The sequence below is a fragment of the Callospermophilus lateralis genome, chromosome 20 (assembly GCF_048772815.1).
Source record: "Callospermophilus lateralis isolate mCalLat2 chromosome 20, mCalLat2.hap1, whole genome shotgun sequence".
NCBI classification, from domain to species: domain Eukaryota; kingdom Metazoa; phylum Chordata; class Mammalia; order Rodentia; family Sciuridae; genus Callospermophilus; species Callospermophilus lateralis.
Genome location: NC_135324.1, coordinates 7485644 through 7502646, shown reverse-complemented (window position 1 = coordinate 7502646; position 17003 = coordinate 7485644). Strand labels below are relative to the sequence as shown.

The following is a 17003-nucleotide window of genomic DNA, read 5'->3' as shown; positions in this document are numbered from 1 at the left end:
AATGAAAAATAATAATGTTGAGCATCATTATTCTGCTTATTTGTGACTTGTATATCTTCTCTGGAGAAATATCTATCCAAATCTTTGCCTATTTTTAAATTGGCTTCTTTTTGTTTATTTATTTTAAGAGTTCTTTATGTATTCTGTATACACATCCCTTATCAGATAATATGACTTGCAAATATTTTCTCCTATTCTGTAGTTGTCCTTTTACTCTCTGGATAATTACAGAAGTTTTATATTTTGATGAAATGCAATGAATCTATTTGTCCTTTTATCTTTGGTATCACATCAAAGCAAAAATTGTCTAATCCAAGATCACACAGATTTTTTTTTTAAGCAGGATGTAGATTTATTGTTTATATAGGGTTGCAACCAGGTAAGATCACACAGATTTATGCCTGTTTTCTTCTAAGTGTTTTATAGGTTTAGCCTTTCCATTTAGGTCTTGGATAAATTTTGAATTAGTTTTTGGTATGGGGTGGGTAAGGGTCCAACTTCATTCTTCAATGTGTGCATATTCAGCACCAGTTGTTTGAAAAATGATTGTTTCCCTATAGAATCATCTTAGTACTCTTGGTGAAAATAAATTGACCATAAATATAAGGACTATATCTGTACTCTATATTCTATTCCATTGCTCCAAATGTCTATCCAGAATCCAGTTCCGCACTGTTTTGATTACTATAGCTTTATAGTAATTTTAAATCAAAAAGTGTGAATCCACCAAATTTCCTTTTCTTTTTCAAGGCATTTTTTGGTCATTCTGGGTTCCTTGAATTTCCTTATGAGTTTTAGGAGCAGCTTATTAATTTCTGCAATGAATCCATCTAAAATTTTGATAAAGATTGCATTGAATCTGTGCAACAATTTGGATAGTATTGAGGTCTTAGCAATATTAAGTCTCTGATCCATAAACACAGGGTATCTTTCCATTAATATAAGACTTTTATTTGAATGATATTTTGTAGCTTTCAAGGCACAAGTCTTACATTTCTTTTGTTGAATTTATTCCTATTTTATTGTTTCTGATGCTATTATAAATAGAATTGTTTCTTAATTTTTGAACTGTTCATTGGTAGTATAAAGAAATACAATCAATCTTTATGTATTGATCTTCTATCCTACAACTTTGGTGAACTCATTTATTTAATAGGTAGGGGTGTGTGTGTGTGTGTGTGTGTGTGTATTCCTTAGGATTTTCTATATATACAAAATCGTGTCATGTACAAATAGCTTTACTTCTTCCTTCTGATCTGGATTCCTTTTAGTTCTCTTTCCAAAATGCTTGTTAAATTTTAGCTTCTTAAACATTTTTCAAGCCAAGTTCTCATTTGTTATCTATGCCAGATGGCCTTAGAGGGGATCTTCTCCTCCAAGGGCAATCTCCTGTCAGCTGGTCCCCAAAATGTTAAGATTTGTCCACTCAAAGGCAAAAACACTCTCTCTGAGGTCAGGAGGAAGTTAGCACCACCCTCACCATCTGAAGTCCCACCCCCACTACATATACCAAGCCCAGAACACCAGGTGTCCTGATCAAGTTGGTCACTAATTCCATACTTATTACCTTTCATAAGAACCCATAATAAAGGAGTAAAAAGATACTGGAGAGGCCCAGGGGAGAAAAGTACCACCCACTGCAAAGAATAGCCATGGGGTCAGGGTAACAGAAGTACCTGTGGGAGCTCAGGGTGACTATCTGATGGAGGAGTCACCCTATCATTTTCCACCACAGAAACCTCTTCCCCACCCCACACCAGTCCCCCATCACCCTCAAGCTACCCCAAGGTATAGAGGGACACGAGCCGATCAGTACCTGATACATACATGTACATGGGCCACCAAGGGGTAGACTGTGTCAGCACAACGCGGCCTCAGGAGGTGGCTTTGACCCAGACCAGTGGGTCACGCTGTTGATGGCTGGGAGCAGCTCCTCTGGCTGGAGCTGCGTCGGCTCAAGACAAATGTGGAGGAGTTGCTCTTTTTGCTGACGCTAGTCTCTCCTGGGCGGCTACCCTTCAGATGGCTGGAGGAGCAGCAGAGGAAGCGCTGTACCAGTTCATGGAAGAGGTGGCCCGTGAAGAGCATATAGATCCAGGGGTTGCAGCAGCTATTGAGGCTGGCCAGGAGCATGGCGATGATGAAGGCTGAGGCTGTGGGTGTGGGAAGAGGCAAACAGGGCATCACTGTGGGAGCCTTCCTGCACCATCTGATTTATCCATTGTTTCCTAACAATAGCCTTTTCCATGTACCACTACCAACATCACAAGACAGGGCACTAAGGAAGCAATGAATGTCTTCCTTTTGAAACCTTGCTCTGGGAATGCTTTCCAGTCCCCCCAGGCTCACTCCACCCCTGGAACAGTCTCCCCCTTTCTCTTATCCAAAGGTTACCTGCTGCATGTCTCCATTGGCAGGAACAGTACACACAGCAGCCACCTGATCATTCATCACTCACCCAGCAAGTGTTGAGTCCCTACAACTTAGAAGGTCAAAGAGCAAAGTCCAGAAGCTGCCAGCCCTAGTTTGCATTATAGTCCCTGCAGTGACAAATCACTTTAGTTCCCCCAAGAAGCTTTGATTTCCTAATCTTTAAACAGGGATAACGTGAATATCTAAGTCTCCTGGAAGGTGGCAAGGATTAGATTAGAATGTGCCCAATAAATGGTGGTTGCTATCATGACAGTGTGCCAGGCATCGAGCTCAGCACTTAACACACACTCAAAACAAAAATGAAATGGGAAAGGAAAAAATTTAATCCTAGGTACTTTCAATCAGAGGAGAAAAAAAATCTAGCTATTATGGTTTATATATGAGGTGTCCCCCAAAAGCTCTTGTGTTAATGTAGGAACATTCAGAAGTGAAATTATTAGATTATGAGAGCTGTAACCTTATCAGTGGATTAATCCATTATATGGTTAATAATGTGAATGAATTAGCTGGGCATTAAGTGTAGGAAGCAGAAAGAAGTTGGTCACGGGCGGTAGTGCTGCCTTTGGGGGTTATATTTTGTCCCTGGTATGTGTCTGTGTGTCTCTCTGTCTCTGTCTCTCTTTTAGCTGAACAGTTTTCCTCTACCATACCCTTCCATCATGATATTACCCCTGCCTGACCTCAGGCTAAGAGCAATGGAGTTGGCTCACCATGGACTGAACCTTTAAAACTGGGATCCCTAAGCAAACTTTTCCTCCTCTAAGTTGTTCTTGTCCAATATTTTGATCATAAATGACAAAGGTGACCAGCACATCTAAGTTTCTTTCGATGGTCTTAAATCTGATAAACAGCAGACTGTAGCCAACAGATGAGGCCAGACCCCATGAGAAAAAACAATACAACAACATAACCAAGAATTCCTTTCACAGTCATATGTTTATGAGTGAAGATTATCAAAATAACTCTGGGGAATCCACCAGTCTTTTGTCTTTTCTGAAAAATCTTCCAGAAATAACTCTAGAATTTAAGAGTTATATCCAGGGAATTCTTCATATGGAGTTTTTTTTTGTTGTTGTTGTTGTTTTTTTTGTTTTTTTTTTTGTCATCAAAGTCTCCAAGCACCAAAAGGAGAAGGGCAGTGATCCTGAGACACATCCAAGAGAGTGGTTCTCAAAGCTGGGTCCCCAAAGCAGCAGCAGCTCCTGAGAGTTTGTTGGAAATGCAAATTCTAAGACACAATCCCAGAACCACCCAATCAGGCCCTCTGGAGAAATTTGTTTTAAGAAGCCCTCTGAGTGGTTCTGATATAGACCCAAGTTTAAGGACTGATTAATTGGTGCACCTATTGGAATGAAAACATACTACAATGGACAAAAACCATATGTTGCAAAACAGGATTTTTAGAAAGCAAAGGAAAAGAATCTAATCTTTATAACAAAAAGAATAGAAAAGAGGAAAAGCCAAAGGGGGAAAAATGCCACTTTCACTGAATTCCTTGGTTTTTCTAAAAGAATTTTTTAAAAATCTGCTTTTGTTTTGGATGGTTTAGAAGATGAAATTAAGTTTAGAATGTCTGGTAAAATATTTTAAATTAAATTAAAAATCACCCAAAAGACTAGAAATAGAATGTGTTCGAAATCATAAAAGAAGCAAAATCAACATATAACAGTCAAAGTTTTTAAAAGGCATCAAAAAGTAAACTGTTAGCCACCAAAGGAAGAATAAGGGGATGAAGTAGGACAGAAGGAAATATAAGGAATGAAGTTCACACCTGGAAGGAAAGTCTCCAAATTTTACTTTATATGATACAAGAGAGGCATACCTAGTAGGAAAAGAAAAATCCCAAATGCTCCAAAATCAGAAACTTTCTGAACCTGATACAATGTCACAAATACAAAATTCCACATCAGACTTCATATGACAGATCACAGTCAAAACACAGCTGCACTAAAGCTGTCCTATGAAATGGCCTTATGTCTATCTGTATAAGTTGTAAATGAAACAAATAAACTTCATGTTTAGGCTTGGGTCTCTTCCTGTTATGGTTTACATATAAGGTGTCCCTCGAAAGCCCATGTCTGAAACAATGCAAGAAAGTTTGGAGGTAAAATGATTGGGTTATGAAAGCCTTAACCTCCTCAGTGCATTAATCCACTGATAGGGATTAATTAACAGGTCAACTGTAGGCAGGCAGGGTGTGGCTGGAGGAGGTGTCACTGGGGGCATGCCTTTGGGGTTTATATTTTGTCCCTGGTCTGCAATGTCTGCTTCCTGTTGCCATGCCCTGAGCTGCTTTCCTGTGCCATACTCTGCTATCATGATGTTTTGCTTTACCCTGGTTCCAGAGATGTGGAGTCAGCCACTGTCTGTGGACTGAGACCTCTGAAACTGTGAGCCAAGTAAACTTTTCCTCCTCTAATTGTTTTTGTCAGATCTTTTGGTCACAGTGGCAAAAAAGCTGACTAAAACATTCCTCAAGATATTACATGATAGATAGATATAGATACATAGATATGCAAATATTCCAAAGCCCACCCCTTCCCAAGTACAAATATATATACAAAATCTGAAATACTTCTGGTTCAAAGCATTTCAGGCAAGGGATCCTCAACCTATAATCTTGTCTGTTTATTTAAGCTATTTGCCTCACTCTTTACATTTGCATCTTCTAACTTTTATATTCTTTTAATTTTTTTTAGTACCAGGTATTAAAACCAGGGACCCTTTAACACTGAGCTATATCCCCAGCCCCTTTTTAGTTTTGACACAGAGTCTCTTTAAGTTGCCAAGGCAACTTGAACTTGTAATCCTCCTGTCCCAGTCTCCTAAGGCACCAAGACTACAGGCATGTGCCACCACACTCGGCTATCCTATTTTTCAAAAAAAGAAAAACAACAGCACGAAAAAGTAAATAATTAAGTACTATCTAGTCACATAAGTCTTTCTATCTTCAAGCAGCCAGCCTAGCTGGAAGATGTCTGGTTCAAGGCCAGAATCTCTGCTCCCACCTGGCGGCCCACAGACATGAACTAGCCTGGCCAGGACAGGTTCCCCAGGGTATGAACAACCATTGCTAAGTTGAATGAATCTACTTATGTCAAGTTACCAACACTAACAGGTACATTTGGATTTTTAAAACTGGCAAGATCTTAATCATCCAAAAACATGAGTGCAAAGAGAGTAGAATTTGTAGTCTCCACCATTGGTCAGGAGGAGAGCTATATGGCAATGGACAAGAGGGACTATGGAGGCTGCTCCAATGGAAGAGAGCAGCAGGAGTAAAAGCCCATGGTCTAGCAATATCCTGGGACTTTCAGAGGAATGAGAGGCGGGGGAAGAAGAAAACAGAAAGATGGTTTAGAATTCGCTGAGGGAGATGTTGAATCCAGTGAGTGATCAGGAGTCCCAGCTTTACTACTTGGTAGCTGTGTGTTCTTGAGCAAGTCATCTAACCTCTCTTGACCTGTTCCTCCAACCTGAGAAATGGGAAAAATCAAAATCTTCTTCACAGAATTATTTCAAGGCTCACTTAGATGGGATTCTGTTTTGGTTTGGACGAAAGGTGTCCCCCAAAGCTCCTGTGAGTGCAGGAATATTCAGAAGTGAAATGATTAGATGTGAGAGCTGTAACCTAATCAGTCCATTTGAATGTAGTCACTATAGGCAGGTGGGGCATGGTTGGAGGAGGTGGGTCCCTGGAGGTATGCCCTAGAAGAATATACCATCCCTGAGGACCTCTTTCCTCTCTTCTTCCTGGCTACCATGTATGGACCACATTCCTCCATCATGCCTTTCTGCCTGATGTTCTGCATCATGTTGGGCCCAGGGCAATGGACTCAGCCAACCATGGACTAAACCTCTGGAGCCTTCTCTAAATTGTTCTTGTCAGGTATTTTGATCACAGCAATGAAAAGCTAACAGAAATCAAGTGGGGCTGGGGATTTCTGGTACTTGTTAACCACAAAAGCAGAGTCTAGGTATAGTCATTGCTACTACAGTGATGTGTAAGTGCTCAATAAATACTCTGTTCTTTCTCATTGATAATGGTTAGCACCATGTAAGAGACGAAGAGGAGACTCCACTCCCACTGCTGGAGTGTGTCTTGGAATATGAACAGCAGGCCCCAAGTTGGGTATAGAACATAGGACCCCCTGGCTGAGCATCTGGAAACATCACTGACATATGGTGGTATCTGTGCATTGTGGCTCCTAAGCCAGACTTCCTGGCTAAGAAGGTCAGTTTATATGAAGATTCTCACACTGGCTCAAAAGGCCCCACCACGAACACAAGTCTTAGGGTGGATCTGCCCTTTTCAGCTAGCTTGAATTTTCTGATAGGTTTAAACAGGCTGAAAGATGGACCATTTGCAGAGAGTGCAGGAGAGATGTCTGGGCTCCATGAAGGAGTACTGAAAGTATCTCACCTGGCCCTGCAGCTTGCAGGTCCTGCATCAGTGGAGAAGTGCTGAGATCGGCTTTAACTCCCTGGTTGACCTGGACATTCCAGCTGAGAGAAGTTGCTATCTTTTTTAAAAATATATATATATTTATTTTTTGTAGATGTAAACAATAACTTTTTATTTATTATTTATTTATTTTTGTGTGGTGCTGAGGATCAGACCCAGGACCTTTCATGTGTGAGGCGAGCGCTCTACCGCTGAGCCATAGAAGTTGCTATCTTAATAGTCCTTTTTGCTTTCTGCTTACCACATTCCAGCTAGAAGTTCCAGGGCTCTGCCACCCTCCTAGTGTTCTTCCCTGCTGAGATCTTTAGCAGAGTTCATTGTTTTCTTTCAAAATGCACTCACCTGCTGGGTAATGCTCATAGAGAACTGATTGAAAAGGTGAATTAGACACTGCCTGGAAGTTGTGTCAAGCAGGTCAGGAGTGGATGCTGTGGTGTTCTACCCCTTTAGGACTCCAGTCACTCACTCTCTCCAGCGGTCAGAGAGCTAGTTGCCAATGTTGATGAGTGTTCTGCTCCTGTTCCAGGCTTTAACTTTGGCAAGAAGAAGCTGCCCCATGCAATGACTGTTCAATCAAGTGAATTACTGTAGATTACCTGGGGAGAGGACAGGAGGTCACTCACAGGAGCTGCAGGGCCCAGTGAACACTGACTTGAGTGGGTTGGAGGAGCCTGGAACACAGAATTCCCTTGGGTCCTAAATCTCCCTTCCCCCTTTTTACTCTCTGAGCCACATCAACTGGGTCAGCATTAGTTTCCTTATCGGTAAAATGGAGGTCACACAAGAATATTGAGAAAATGGAAATATCTTTAAAAGATTGTGTAAAAGGACTTTATGAATGGCAAGATGTTTATTCTACTGATGATAATGATGATGATGATTAATGGTTAAGAGATAGAATCAACTTAATCAGGGACTTTGATCACAGGTCAAATTAAAGAACTGTCTCCTTAGCCCCTTTTTCTTTAGCACTTCTCAAAAAAAAATTAAAAATGACAAAGAAAGTGGCTGGGATTGTGGCTCAAGTGGTAGCACGCTCACCTAGCATGTGTCTAGCATGTGTCACCTAGCACTGAGTCTGATCCTCAGCACATAAAAATAAAATAAACATATTGTGTCTACCTAACACTAAAAAATAAATATTAAAAAAAAAAACAATGAAAACCTCAAAGTTCTGGGACTGGAGGATATGACAAAAACAAACAAACAAAAAATCCTCTGGAAAAACTCATGCAACCAGCATTAGCAAACAAATATATTATAAAATATAAAGTGAAAACATATCCATATTTGATCAAATTCTATGCCAATTACATTTTTAAACAATATGGAAAGTTTACATTTGTGTGAGTATGTGATTCACCCAAGATATTAAAGTGATTGCATGACAAACATGATGAAAAACCCTCAGTTAATTCTGACAATATACCTTTTGTTCTTTCCATTATACCTATATGTATAAAATACTTGTAGAAATGTGCGATATCATCAAATGAAATATAAATATATATATGAATGTGCTTCAAAAAAAAATGAAGAAGAAGAAGAAGAAGAAGAAAGAAATCCTAAAGGCAGAATTGCTACAACCATGGGCAAAAGCAGGATTTCAGAGCCAGCTCTAAAGCCACATCTGTTCCACTCGTCCACCATAAAACTGACACCTTTCCCTATGACCAAGCTGCAAACATGCCCAAGCTGCCAATCTGCTGTCTCTGATCCTGGCAGGGAAAGGAAGGGAGGTACCAGTCCCCCCAGCCTATCCTGGAGATGCTGGCCTCATGCCCAGGGCATTTTGGGGGAAGGAAGAGGTCAAACATTTGTCCATCCTTTTATTCGGTTCCTCTAATGCCAGGCACTGAGCTGGCTCTAGGGCCTTCCTAGGTCCATCAAGTCCCTGCTTCAGAGGATTCACAGACTGGTTGTAGGTTAGGGGAATATACACCCAGAACGGTGTCAAATGGGGGTTGCAGCCTTTGGGAGAGGGGCTGGCAGGTGCAGGACTATGAGTAAAGGTGGGAGCTCCTATGTGCCAATGAGCCAAGCATCAAAAGCAAATGTCACTGGCTGGGCAATTTTGCCCCCTGGAGAGGAGAATCCACTCTGTATTTCTGCTCAGCACCATGATTCATGCAGGGTGGGAGGCAGAGGCTGCTGAAAGATGGTAAGCTCCAGGCATTCCATCCTCACCAGCCTGGCTTTACTCATGTCCCAAGAACTCCCCTGTTCGGACTTCCCGGCACTCCCTCCGCCCCAGCACCAAAGGCCCAAATTAGCCCAGAGCAGCTGCCGGGCAGCTGGCCACCGCCTTTCTGGGTTATGCTGTTCCTGAGGCGACTAAGACACTCCATATGCAGATCAAAGGAAGACAGCTGAGCTGTCAGCTTTATAAGAGGCCCCTAAGAGGGAAATCAATTACTTGGTGCAAGATCTCCACTTGGACTATCAGGATTTGGGGTGTCCTATAGGGACTATGTGGGCCTTTGGCGGCCACGATATAGAAAGCCTTTAAAAAACGGTTTTGAAATGTATGCTTATGTAAAGATCAAGTTCCAATATATATTACAGTATACCTTCTTTGGAAAGAACACAATTTTACGACTGTGATTTTTCTAAAAAATCCCAGATGTGTGGCCAAGCTAGGTACTGCAGGGTTGGGGTGAAGAGCCAAATTTAGAGGCTATAGAGTTACAAATGGTCTTCTTTTATGGCACTGGTTAAATCTGGTGAACATGTTGGACTCCCTGGTTGGGTTGGGGAATAATCACATTTTGGAAAAAGAAAGGCCAGATGTTTCTTGCAAATGACTAGGCAGGCCATTCTCATCCTTTGAAGAACATCCACTGTAGGTCACACGTAGAAAGGTAAACGGTGGGTTTTGGTCAAAGAGATACTAGATTAAAGCCTTGCTACTCAAAGAGAGTTCAGTGTGCCAGCTACATGGGCATCACATAGGCATCACCTGTATACTTGCCAAAAATGCAGACTCTTAGGGCTTCACTACAGACCTACTGAATCAGATCAGTATTTTAACAAGTTCCTTCAGTGATTTGTGTGCAATTAAAGCTTGAGAAACATCTTTCCAACTGGCTAAAATTATATGGAGTAGGGAACAAGGGGAAGATAATAATCATACAAGGGTCTTGAAAGAGAATACACCTGCTTTTTTGCCTAACAAGCTCCTACTTATCCTTCAAGCCCCCTTTTCAAATGTTACTTCCTCCCTAAAACCTTCCCAATTTTTTTCTTCCTGTGGGAGGAAGAATTAACTAATATTCACACCACTTGATAAATAAGTACACCATTATCCTATCACATCGCCATTATTTTTGTTTATACTCCTTGGATAGGGACTATGTCCCATTTGTGGCTCTGCCCCTGGCTGCTAGTAGAGATTGGAAAACAGGAAGAGTTCAATAAGGGACTGAATTGAATTGAAGCATGAAATTAGCAGACAGGAAGTCCTGATAAAGCAGCCGCAGCCACTAGCACGTTGGAAAGGCAAAAGGACAATTTTTCTGCTTGACAACAGGGCACAGCCTCCTAACAGGGTGACTGGATTCAAATGCAATTCCCTCTAGGAAAATTAAGTTCACCCTTAGATATCAAGGTCAAGAGGAGGGAAAGGGAGAGAAACAGAATGAGTAAGTGTGGCCATTCAGGTGTGAGGCATGGGTCAGGGAGGGCACAGGCCCATGATACACAGAAGTATCCAGCAAGAGGGCAGGATGCACCAGCAACTCCCTCCCCCAGCACAAAAGGAAGTTCAAGTAGAGACCAGGAGCACAGGTACAGGGACCCTAAAGATAACCTGGTTGCACTGCCCTCCCCACCCTCCCCAAAGACCCAACCAGGAGCACTTCCAAACTCACAGCTGGAAGCTCCCTTAGATGAAACATTCTATTCCTTTCTCTTAACCTCTTAACCCTTGTGTTGCTGAGTCACAGGACCGGCCACCACCCCCAACTGCACTGCACCTCCTTTCCTAAGATGCTACTACTCCAGTGCTCAAAACAATTCCAATCCCTCAATGGCACTGGCTTCCCCCAAGACCCTGATACTTATTAAAAATGCATTTATCTCTTTTTAAAAAAGCAGGCATCTTACAGAACAACCACCATGTGCAAGGTACTATGCCACAGCACAATCCACCCTCCCTTACTTAAGCCAGATACTTAACCCCAGAAACTGAGCTGTGGGCAGAGCCAGCCTCTCCCAGGCCCAGTGCTATTGCTCCACTTAGATATACCTTGGAATACAGAGTGACACCAGCCTGACAGAAAGTGGGGGGTCCTGTTAAACATCCTTCAAAGCATAAGACAGGCTCCCCAATCCCAACACACAAAATAAAGATTACGTGGCCCACTCTGTCAATAGTGCCAAAGTTGAAAATCATACTTTAAATGGAAAAAGAAGCAAAGTAGCAATAGAAGACATGCGGAGAAGCTAAGGTGATAGAGTCAATGGATATAAGGAGGAGCACAGGGATGTGACATTGAACCCAGAGTACTGAGAGGGTCATGTCATTAGCAGATGTGTAGCTGGTAAGGGTGTGTGCATCCAAGATGTCAGGACAATGACGCCAGAAAAAAAAAATGCTGGGCTCCACCTCCACCCTAAGAATCAGCTTTTTAATAAATGCCCCAGGAGATTCAGATGTGAAGGGCAGTGGACCTCCCTTGGGAAAATGCTCAGTTGGGGAAGGAGGGGAAGTGGGATCTGTCAGTCTATAGTGTGAGAAAATCAGGTTCAAATCCAAACTCCACTACTTACTTAACAGCGACCCTGAGTGGGTCCTACCTCTCTGAACTTCAGTTTCTTCATCTCAGAAGGGGCATGATGTCCCCTTACCTTGCTGTGTTTAGGTAAAGCTCAGACACACACGTGCACATACAGGGTCTGGCGCAGAATGGACATTCACCCAAAGGTGACTAATGTTATCAAAGAAACCAATTCTTTGTTTCATTAAGACTAATCCCCAGACAATGAGAGATGTTAGGCCCCTTGCTCAGACAGAGGTGACAAAAGCTCAGAGACCTTTGAAAGACAAGCATCAAATCCCACAGATAGCAATAAGACCAGGTCTCTCAAGGGGACTCTGTTTTTTCTAAGTGCTGTTTCCCAGGGGCCATGAGCTTTTGCAAGCAGACCCTGTGTATATACATGGTTTGGTGACGTATGAGTGAGAATCCTCCAGCCCCAGCCCCTAAGAGTGAGCTTGTGGGGCTTCCTTTGCTTCCAACTTCTAGCAGTGCAAGGTGACAGGATAATCAAACGGGCCAGCCCATAGCCCCAGACCCAGCCCAGCCTCTCCATATGCTGGTCTCCTGATCCAAGGCCCTCCATAACCCTAGTTTTACCTCCTTGCCTCCCCCAACTGCTCAGACATCCATTGGATGGGGAAAAAAAAAAAAAAAAAAAAAAAAAAATATATATATATATATATATATATATATGTAGCAAAGTCTCATCCAATGGGTTTTTTCCCTCTATTATTAACTAAATCTTTGGAGAGAAAAAAGGGAAGTCACCTTGGAGCACTCCAAAGGAAAACATTATCCTTAGTCAAGGACAGAAAAAAACTCACAGCTGAATCATATAAGAGTTTGGCTATTAATGGTTCATCTAAGGCAATTTTTACCCAAAGGGCCTCACTGGAGAGCTCCTTATGGCCAAGAATGAAGCTGTCTGACTCTTGCTGCCCACTCTCCCTACCTTCTCTCTACATGGCTAGATTATCCAAAGAGCAAGCTACTCCAAGGCACCTGTCCCCAGTACTATTGACAGAGTGTCTGTGGGAGGGAAGGCACCCATCCTGGAGGGACCACAAGTCCACAGAAACACAGATGGGCTGGGAAGCCCATCCTACTGATGGGGAGGCACTTAAACCCAGGCCTCCCATGCATTTTCACCTTCTGGTCCTATGCCCCTGACAGATGTTTGGCTGACTGCTATGATAGGGTTGCCAGGTCTATCTCTGAAGGGCTACTTAGAAAGTTCCTCTCCCTCCTGAGTCCAGCTCTTCACACCCATTCCTGTCCCATCTCCTGCATCCCCTCCTCATTTATTCCACTTATTTGACAAGCAAGTTTTGGTTGTACCATCAATGGGTGTCCATCCCTGTTACATGCACTGGGCACACACTGGTGAGCAGAGCAACAGCGTCATTGCTCCCAGTCCCCAAGCCTCTCCCCCAGGTCTTCGTGCATGAGGTCCCACTGTAGCAATGGGCTCTCTGAACTTCCAATTCTAACTCCCCTGGGGGGAGCCAAGCAAAGGACTCTGGTCTAGATATTTTTGCATCTCTTATCAGTTCTATCCCTTTTGGGGAGGAAAGGGGACTATGTGTTAATTCCACCTCCCAGGCAAAATCTCTTGAGTAGCCTGAGCAGGCTTCTCTTTCAAACCTTCCTTAATACCTGCTGATATTTTTGGTTGAGCCATGTCTCTCGTCTGGCTGCAAACACCATCCCCTACTGGCAATTATTTAAATTAAAGCTGAGTTCTTCCTGGCTCAGCCCACATCCACTCAGACACTTGCAGCCCTGAGGTAGAGGCAAGATTTGGCTAGGCTGGTGGCGAGAACCTAAATCCTCACCTCTGTGCCCCAGGAATCTCTCACATCTGGACCGTTCCTGGCCACATGCTAGGGTGGGGTATGTTCTGATTACAGCAGCATCATGAGTCCCCCACCCTAGTGTTGTTCCACATTTTTTCTCTTCTTAGCATCCAGTACAGAATGCCAAGGAGGAGCAAGAGAAGCCTTTTCTTGTGGATAAGGGCAAAGGAGCAAAGGGATATGAGATTGAACATTCTAAAAGTCCACTTCTCCCCTGTCCCTTGAGCTCGATTAGTAGCTCTCTACTGAGGGCCACACCCACAGGGAAATCCTTAGACTACATGTGACCCGAAGGCCTCTGGCCTACACTTAGACTCTTTCTCATTCTCTCTCTCATTTTAAGACAGAGAAATAAATACTTTGATGTACTTTTACAGCATAGAAAAGATAGAAACTTCACTCCATGTGTGTTGACCACATACTCTAGTTCTTAAGGGAGGAAAGAAAAAGAAAGAAAAAGAAAAGAAAGAAAAAGAAGAGCACATTAAAAGGAGTCAAATAATACAAAGCCATTTGAGGAGGGCAGTGGGAGGATAAAGAAGGAGAAAAATCACAAATCCTGACTCCAGGAGTCAGAATACCTGCAGGATGAACAAATTGAATGTTGAAATGTTCTCATCCTAAATGCAAGACAGTAAGAGCCCAGAGGGATAAAGGGATCCCTCACCCAATATCCCACAGCTAGTGGGGCAGGAGGAAGAACTAGAGCCCAGGTCTCCCAGTATGTGCTCTGAGGGGTGCCAGCTTTGCTCCCTCGGCAGTTGGGGTTGGAGTTCCTTAAGACCTGAGTCTGGTCTCTGAATCCTGCCAAGGAAATGGGTGTGCCCTGATGACTTATTTAGAAACAACCACCACTGGGTTTTGTACCCCAACTCCCTAGTCAGGTGCCCCTGATAATAGGCCTGGTGAGAAAACCCCACCTCTAGTTGCTGCTCTGTCTCCAACTTGCTATGTGACAGGGTACAAGTACCTCCTCCTTTCTGGGCCCCGGAACCCTGTGCAAGGCATGCCCAGTGCCTGCACCAGGAAGTCAGGAATAGTTTTACTGTGTCCTCACAGCAATCCTCACCCCAAATGCCATGCCATAGTCGCTCAATACATTTTGAATAACCAGTGTCCTGGCCACTATCTGGGAGGGCTTCCTAAGGAACAAGGTGTCTGTGGTTTCTGCAAGGGACCAAAGCAAAGTTATCAATCTGAATGAAGGCAGCTGGCACTGAGATTTCAACTTCACAGGATGGATATATATGAAACTGTTGGGAGAAGCAATTATTTTATCCAGAAACAGGACAGTGTGTGTTGCCTAGAGGATAGATAGGGTGGAAGGAAATCCCCTGGCCTTAACCTACAAGCATTATCCTCCAAGTTACAGGTTTAACATTGAACAAGAAGGTTTAAGTCTTTGGGCACCAATGATCAGGGTTCCTACTCTTTCCCCCCAAAAAAGCCACTGAAATTAGTAGCCATGAGGACGAAGCTCTCTGGAGCACTGTGCTTTGGGGACAGCTCCCCAGCACAAGCCACAGAGCCCCCAGGGTGCTCTGTCTCCCAAAGCTCTCTTCCTCAGAAGTCCAATTCAACCACTTCCTTCTGGTCTTCCAAATAATACAGGTCAAGTCATGTAACCTTGTTTGTCCTATAAGGTACAAGGCTTGACTGCCCTCCAATATAGAATCATGCAGCCTCCCAGTCCAACCTGATCACCCTCCTCCCCATCCCCCTAAGTGAAAGTCTCCATTCTGGCTACCTCAGTCTTGCACCTGCCTAGTGCCCCCTGAGGGAGTCACCACTCTTATGTCACCAGGCAAGCATCACCTCCACTAGATGAGAGGTTCCAGAAGTTGTCCTCACCTCCCCAGGGGACCCCAAACTTCCTGGAGTTTTGTTGGAGCAACTGCTCACCTCCTAAGGCTGCCTTCACAAATTATGGTGGATTCAAGACCATCATCCATAGTAGAAGATGCTTGAGCTTGAACTTGGGCCCAGGTTGGAAATCTATCTCCACCACTGGCTGGGAAAGATTACCCTAACCTAATTTCCTCCTCAGTAACGACCAACCATGGCTAGCCCAGGCCTATGCTCTGGACTTCATGTGATTTTCTCATTTCACTACCCTTTTGCCTGGTAAGAGTTGGCACTTTATCATTATTTCAATTTCATAGAAGATGAAGGAGTGGCCCAGGGAGGTTACTCGGCCAAAATCAGCTGGCCATGGGATGCTGGAGACTCAAACCCATTTATTCCCCAGAAGGACCCAAGAACCTTGGAAGTGGGGAGGCAGCAGGACTATGTCTTGGCCCCTGCCACGCTCCCTCCTTCAGGTCTCCACCCAGCTCTACCTTCCTTGGGTGCATTAGTATCCCAGACGCTCCACATCTGCACGAAGAAGAATGGTGTCCAGCATACGATGAAGGCCAGAACGATGATGAAGGTCATCTTGACCGTGCGGATCTTGGCTTTGGAGATGAGCTTGACACTGCTGACTCGCGCCAGAGCCGCGCGACCCTCACTACCCGCGGCTGAACCCTCGGGTCCCTGAGCTTGGGCTGCAGCTGCTGCAGCCGTCTTGAGCCTCAAGTTCTGCCAGATCTTGAAGCTGATGAGGCCGTAACAGGCAGCGAGTACGATGACTGGCACGATGTAGACAGCGAGTGTGATCCACGTGACATAGGCCTTGGGTCCCCAGGGCTGGATGAAGACCGCCCAGCAATCAAAGACGCCTTCAGCCACCTCACGCAGCGAGAAGATGTGCACCTGCGGCGCACTAGCCACTAAGCAGCCAAGCCACGTGGCGAGCACCGCCAGGCGGTCAGTACGCCGGCGCAGCGATCGCAGCGGCTGGCAGATAGCCAGGCAGCGATCAAGGGACATGAGCAGCAGCAGGTAGGTGGAGGCGAACATCCCCACCACCTGCAGGTACTTGACTAGACGGCACAACAGGTCGGGCCCATAGAAACGGAAGGTGATATCCCACAGTAGCTGCGGCAGCACCTGGAACACAGCTACCACCAAGTCAGCGATACTCAGGTGTTTCATGAAGAAAAAGAGGCGTGAGTGCTTGTGGCGCGTGGTGCGCAGTGCAAGCAGCACGCACGCGTTGCCGCTCAGTGCCAGGAAGAGAATGAGGCATAGCACCGCCACCTCCACGCGTGCCAGTGCCTCGTTGCGCCGCGGCGGTCCCGCAGTGCAGTTGCCTTCGGCCCCAGGAGGCGCGGCGCTCCCGTTGACCGCCTCGGCGCTCCAGTTGGCTGAGAAAGCGCCCTCCATGACCGTGGCCCTAGGTACGCCCGGCCTTGAGCCCTTTAAAGCGTAGCGCTACCGGGCGGGGCCGAAGCGCAATTCAAGAGCGCTGAGCGAAGCGCCTAGAGCTCCGCTCCTTGAGTCCTGCAGGGACTGTTCTGCTGGAATCCGACCCTGCAACAAACCAGCAGGACGGTGAGAGGACTGTCGCGTTAACTGTTCCTTTCCTGGGGATTCAAAATCACCTGA

General features: G+C 44.6%; 1 protein-coding gene across 1 annotated transcript; it reads right to left on the bottom strand.

The window, feature by feature from the left end:
- Positions 1–1905: 1905 nt before the first annotated feature.
- Oxtr (oxytocin receptor) lies at positions 1906–16781 on the bottom strand. Its single transcript, XM_076841200.1, has 2 exons — positions 15854–16781; positions 1906–2153 (listed from the first exon to the last, which is right to left on the bottom strand). The coding sequence occupies exons 1-2, from the start codon at positions 16779–16781 to the stop codon at positions 1906–1908; spliced, it is 1176 nt and encodes a 391-aa protein (XP_076697315.1).
- Positions 16782–17003: the final 222 nt, after the last annotated feature.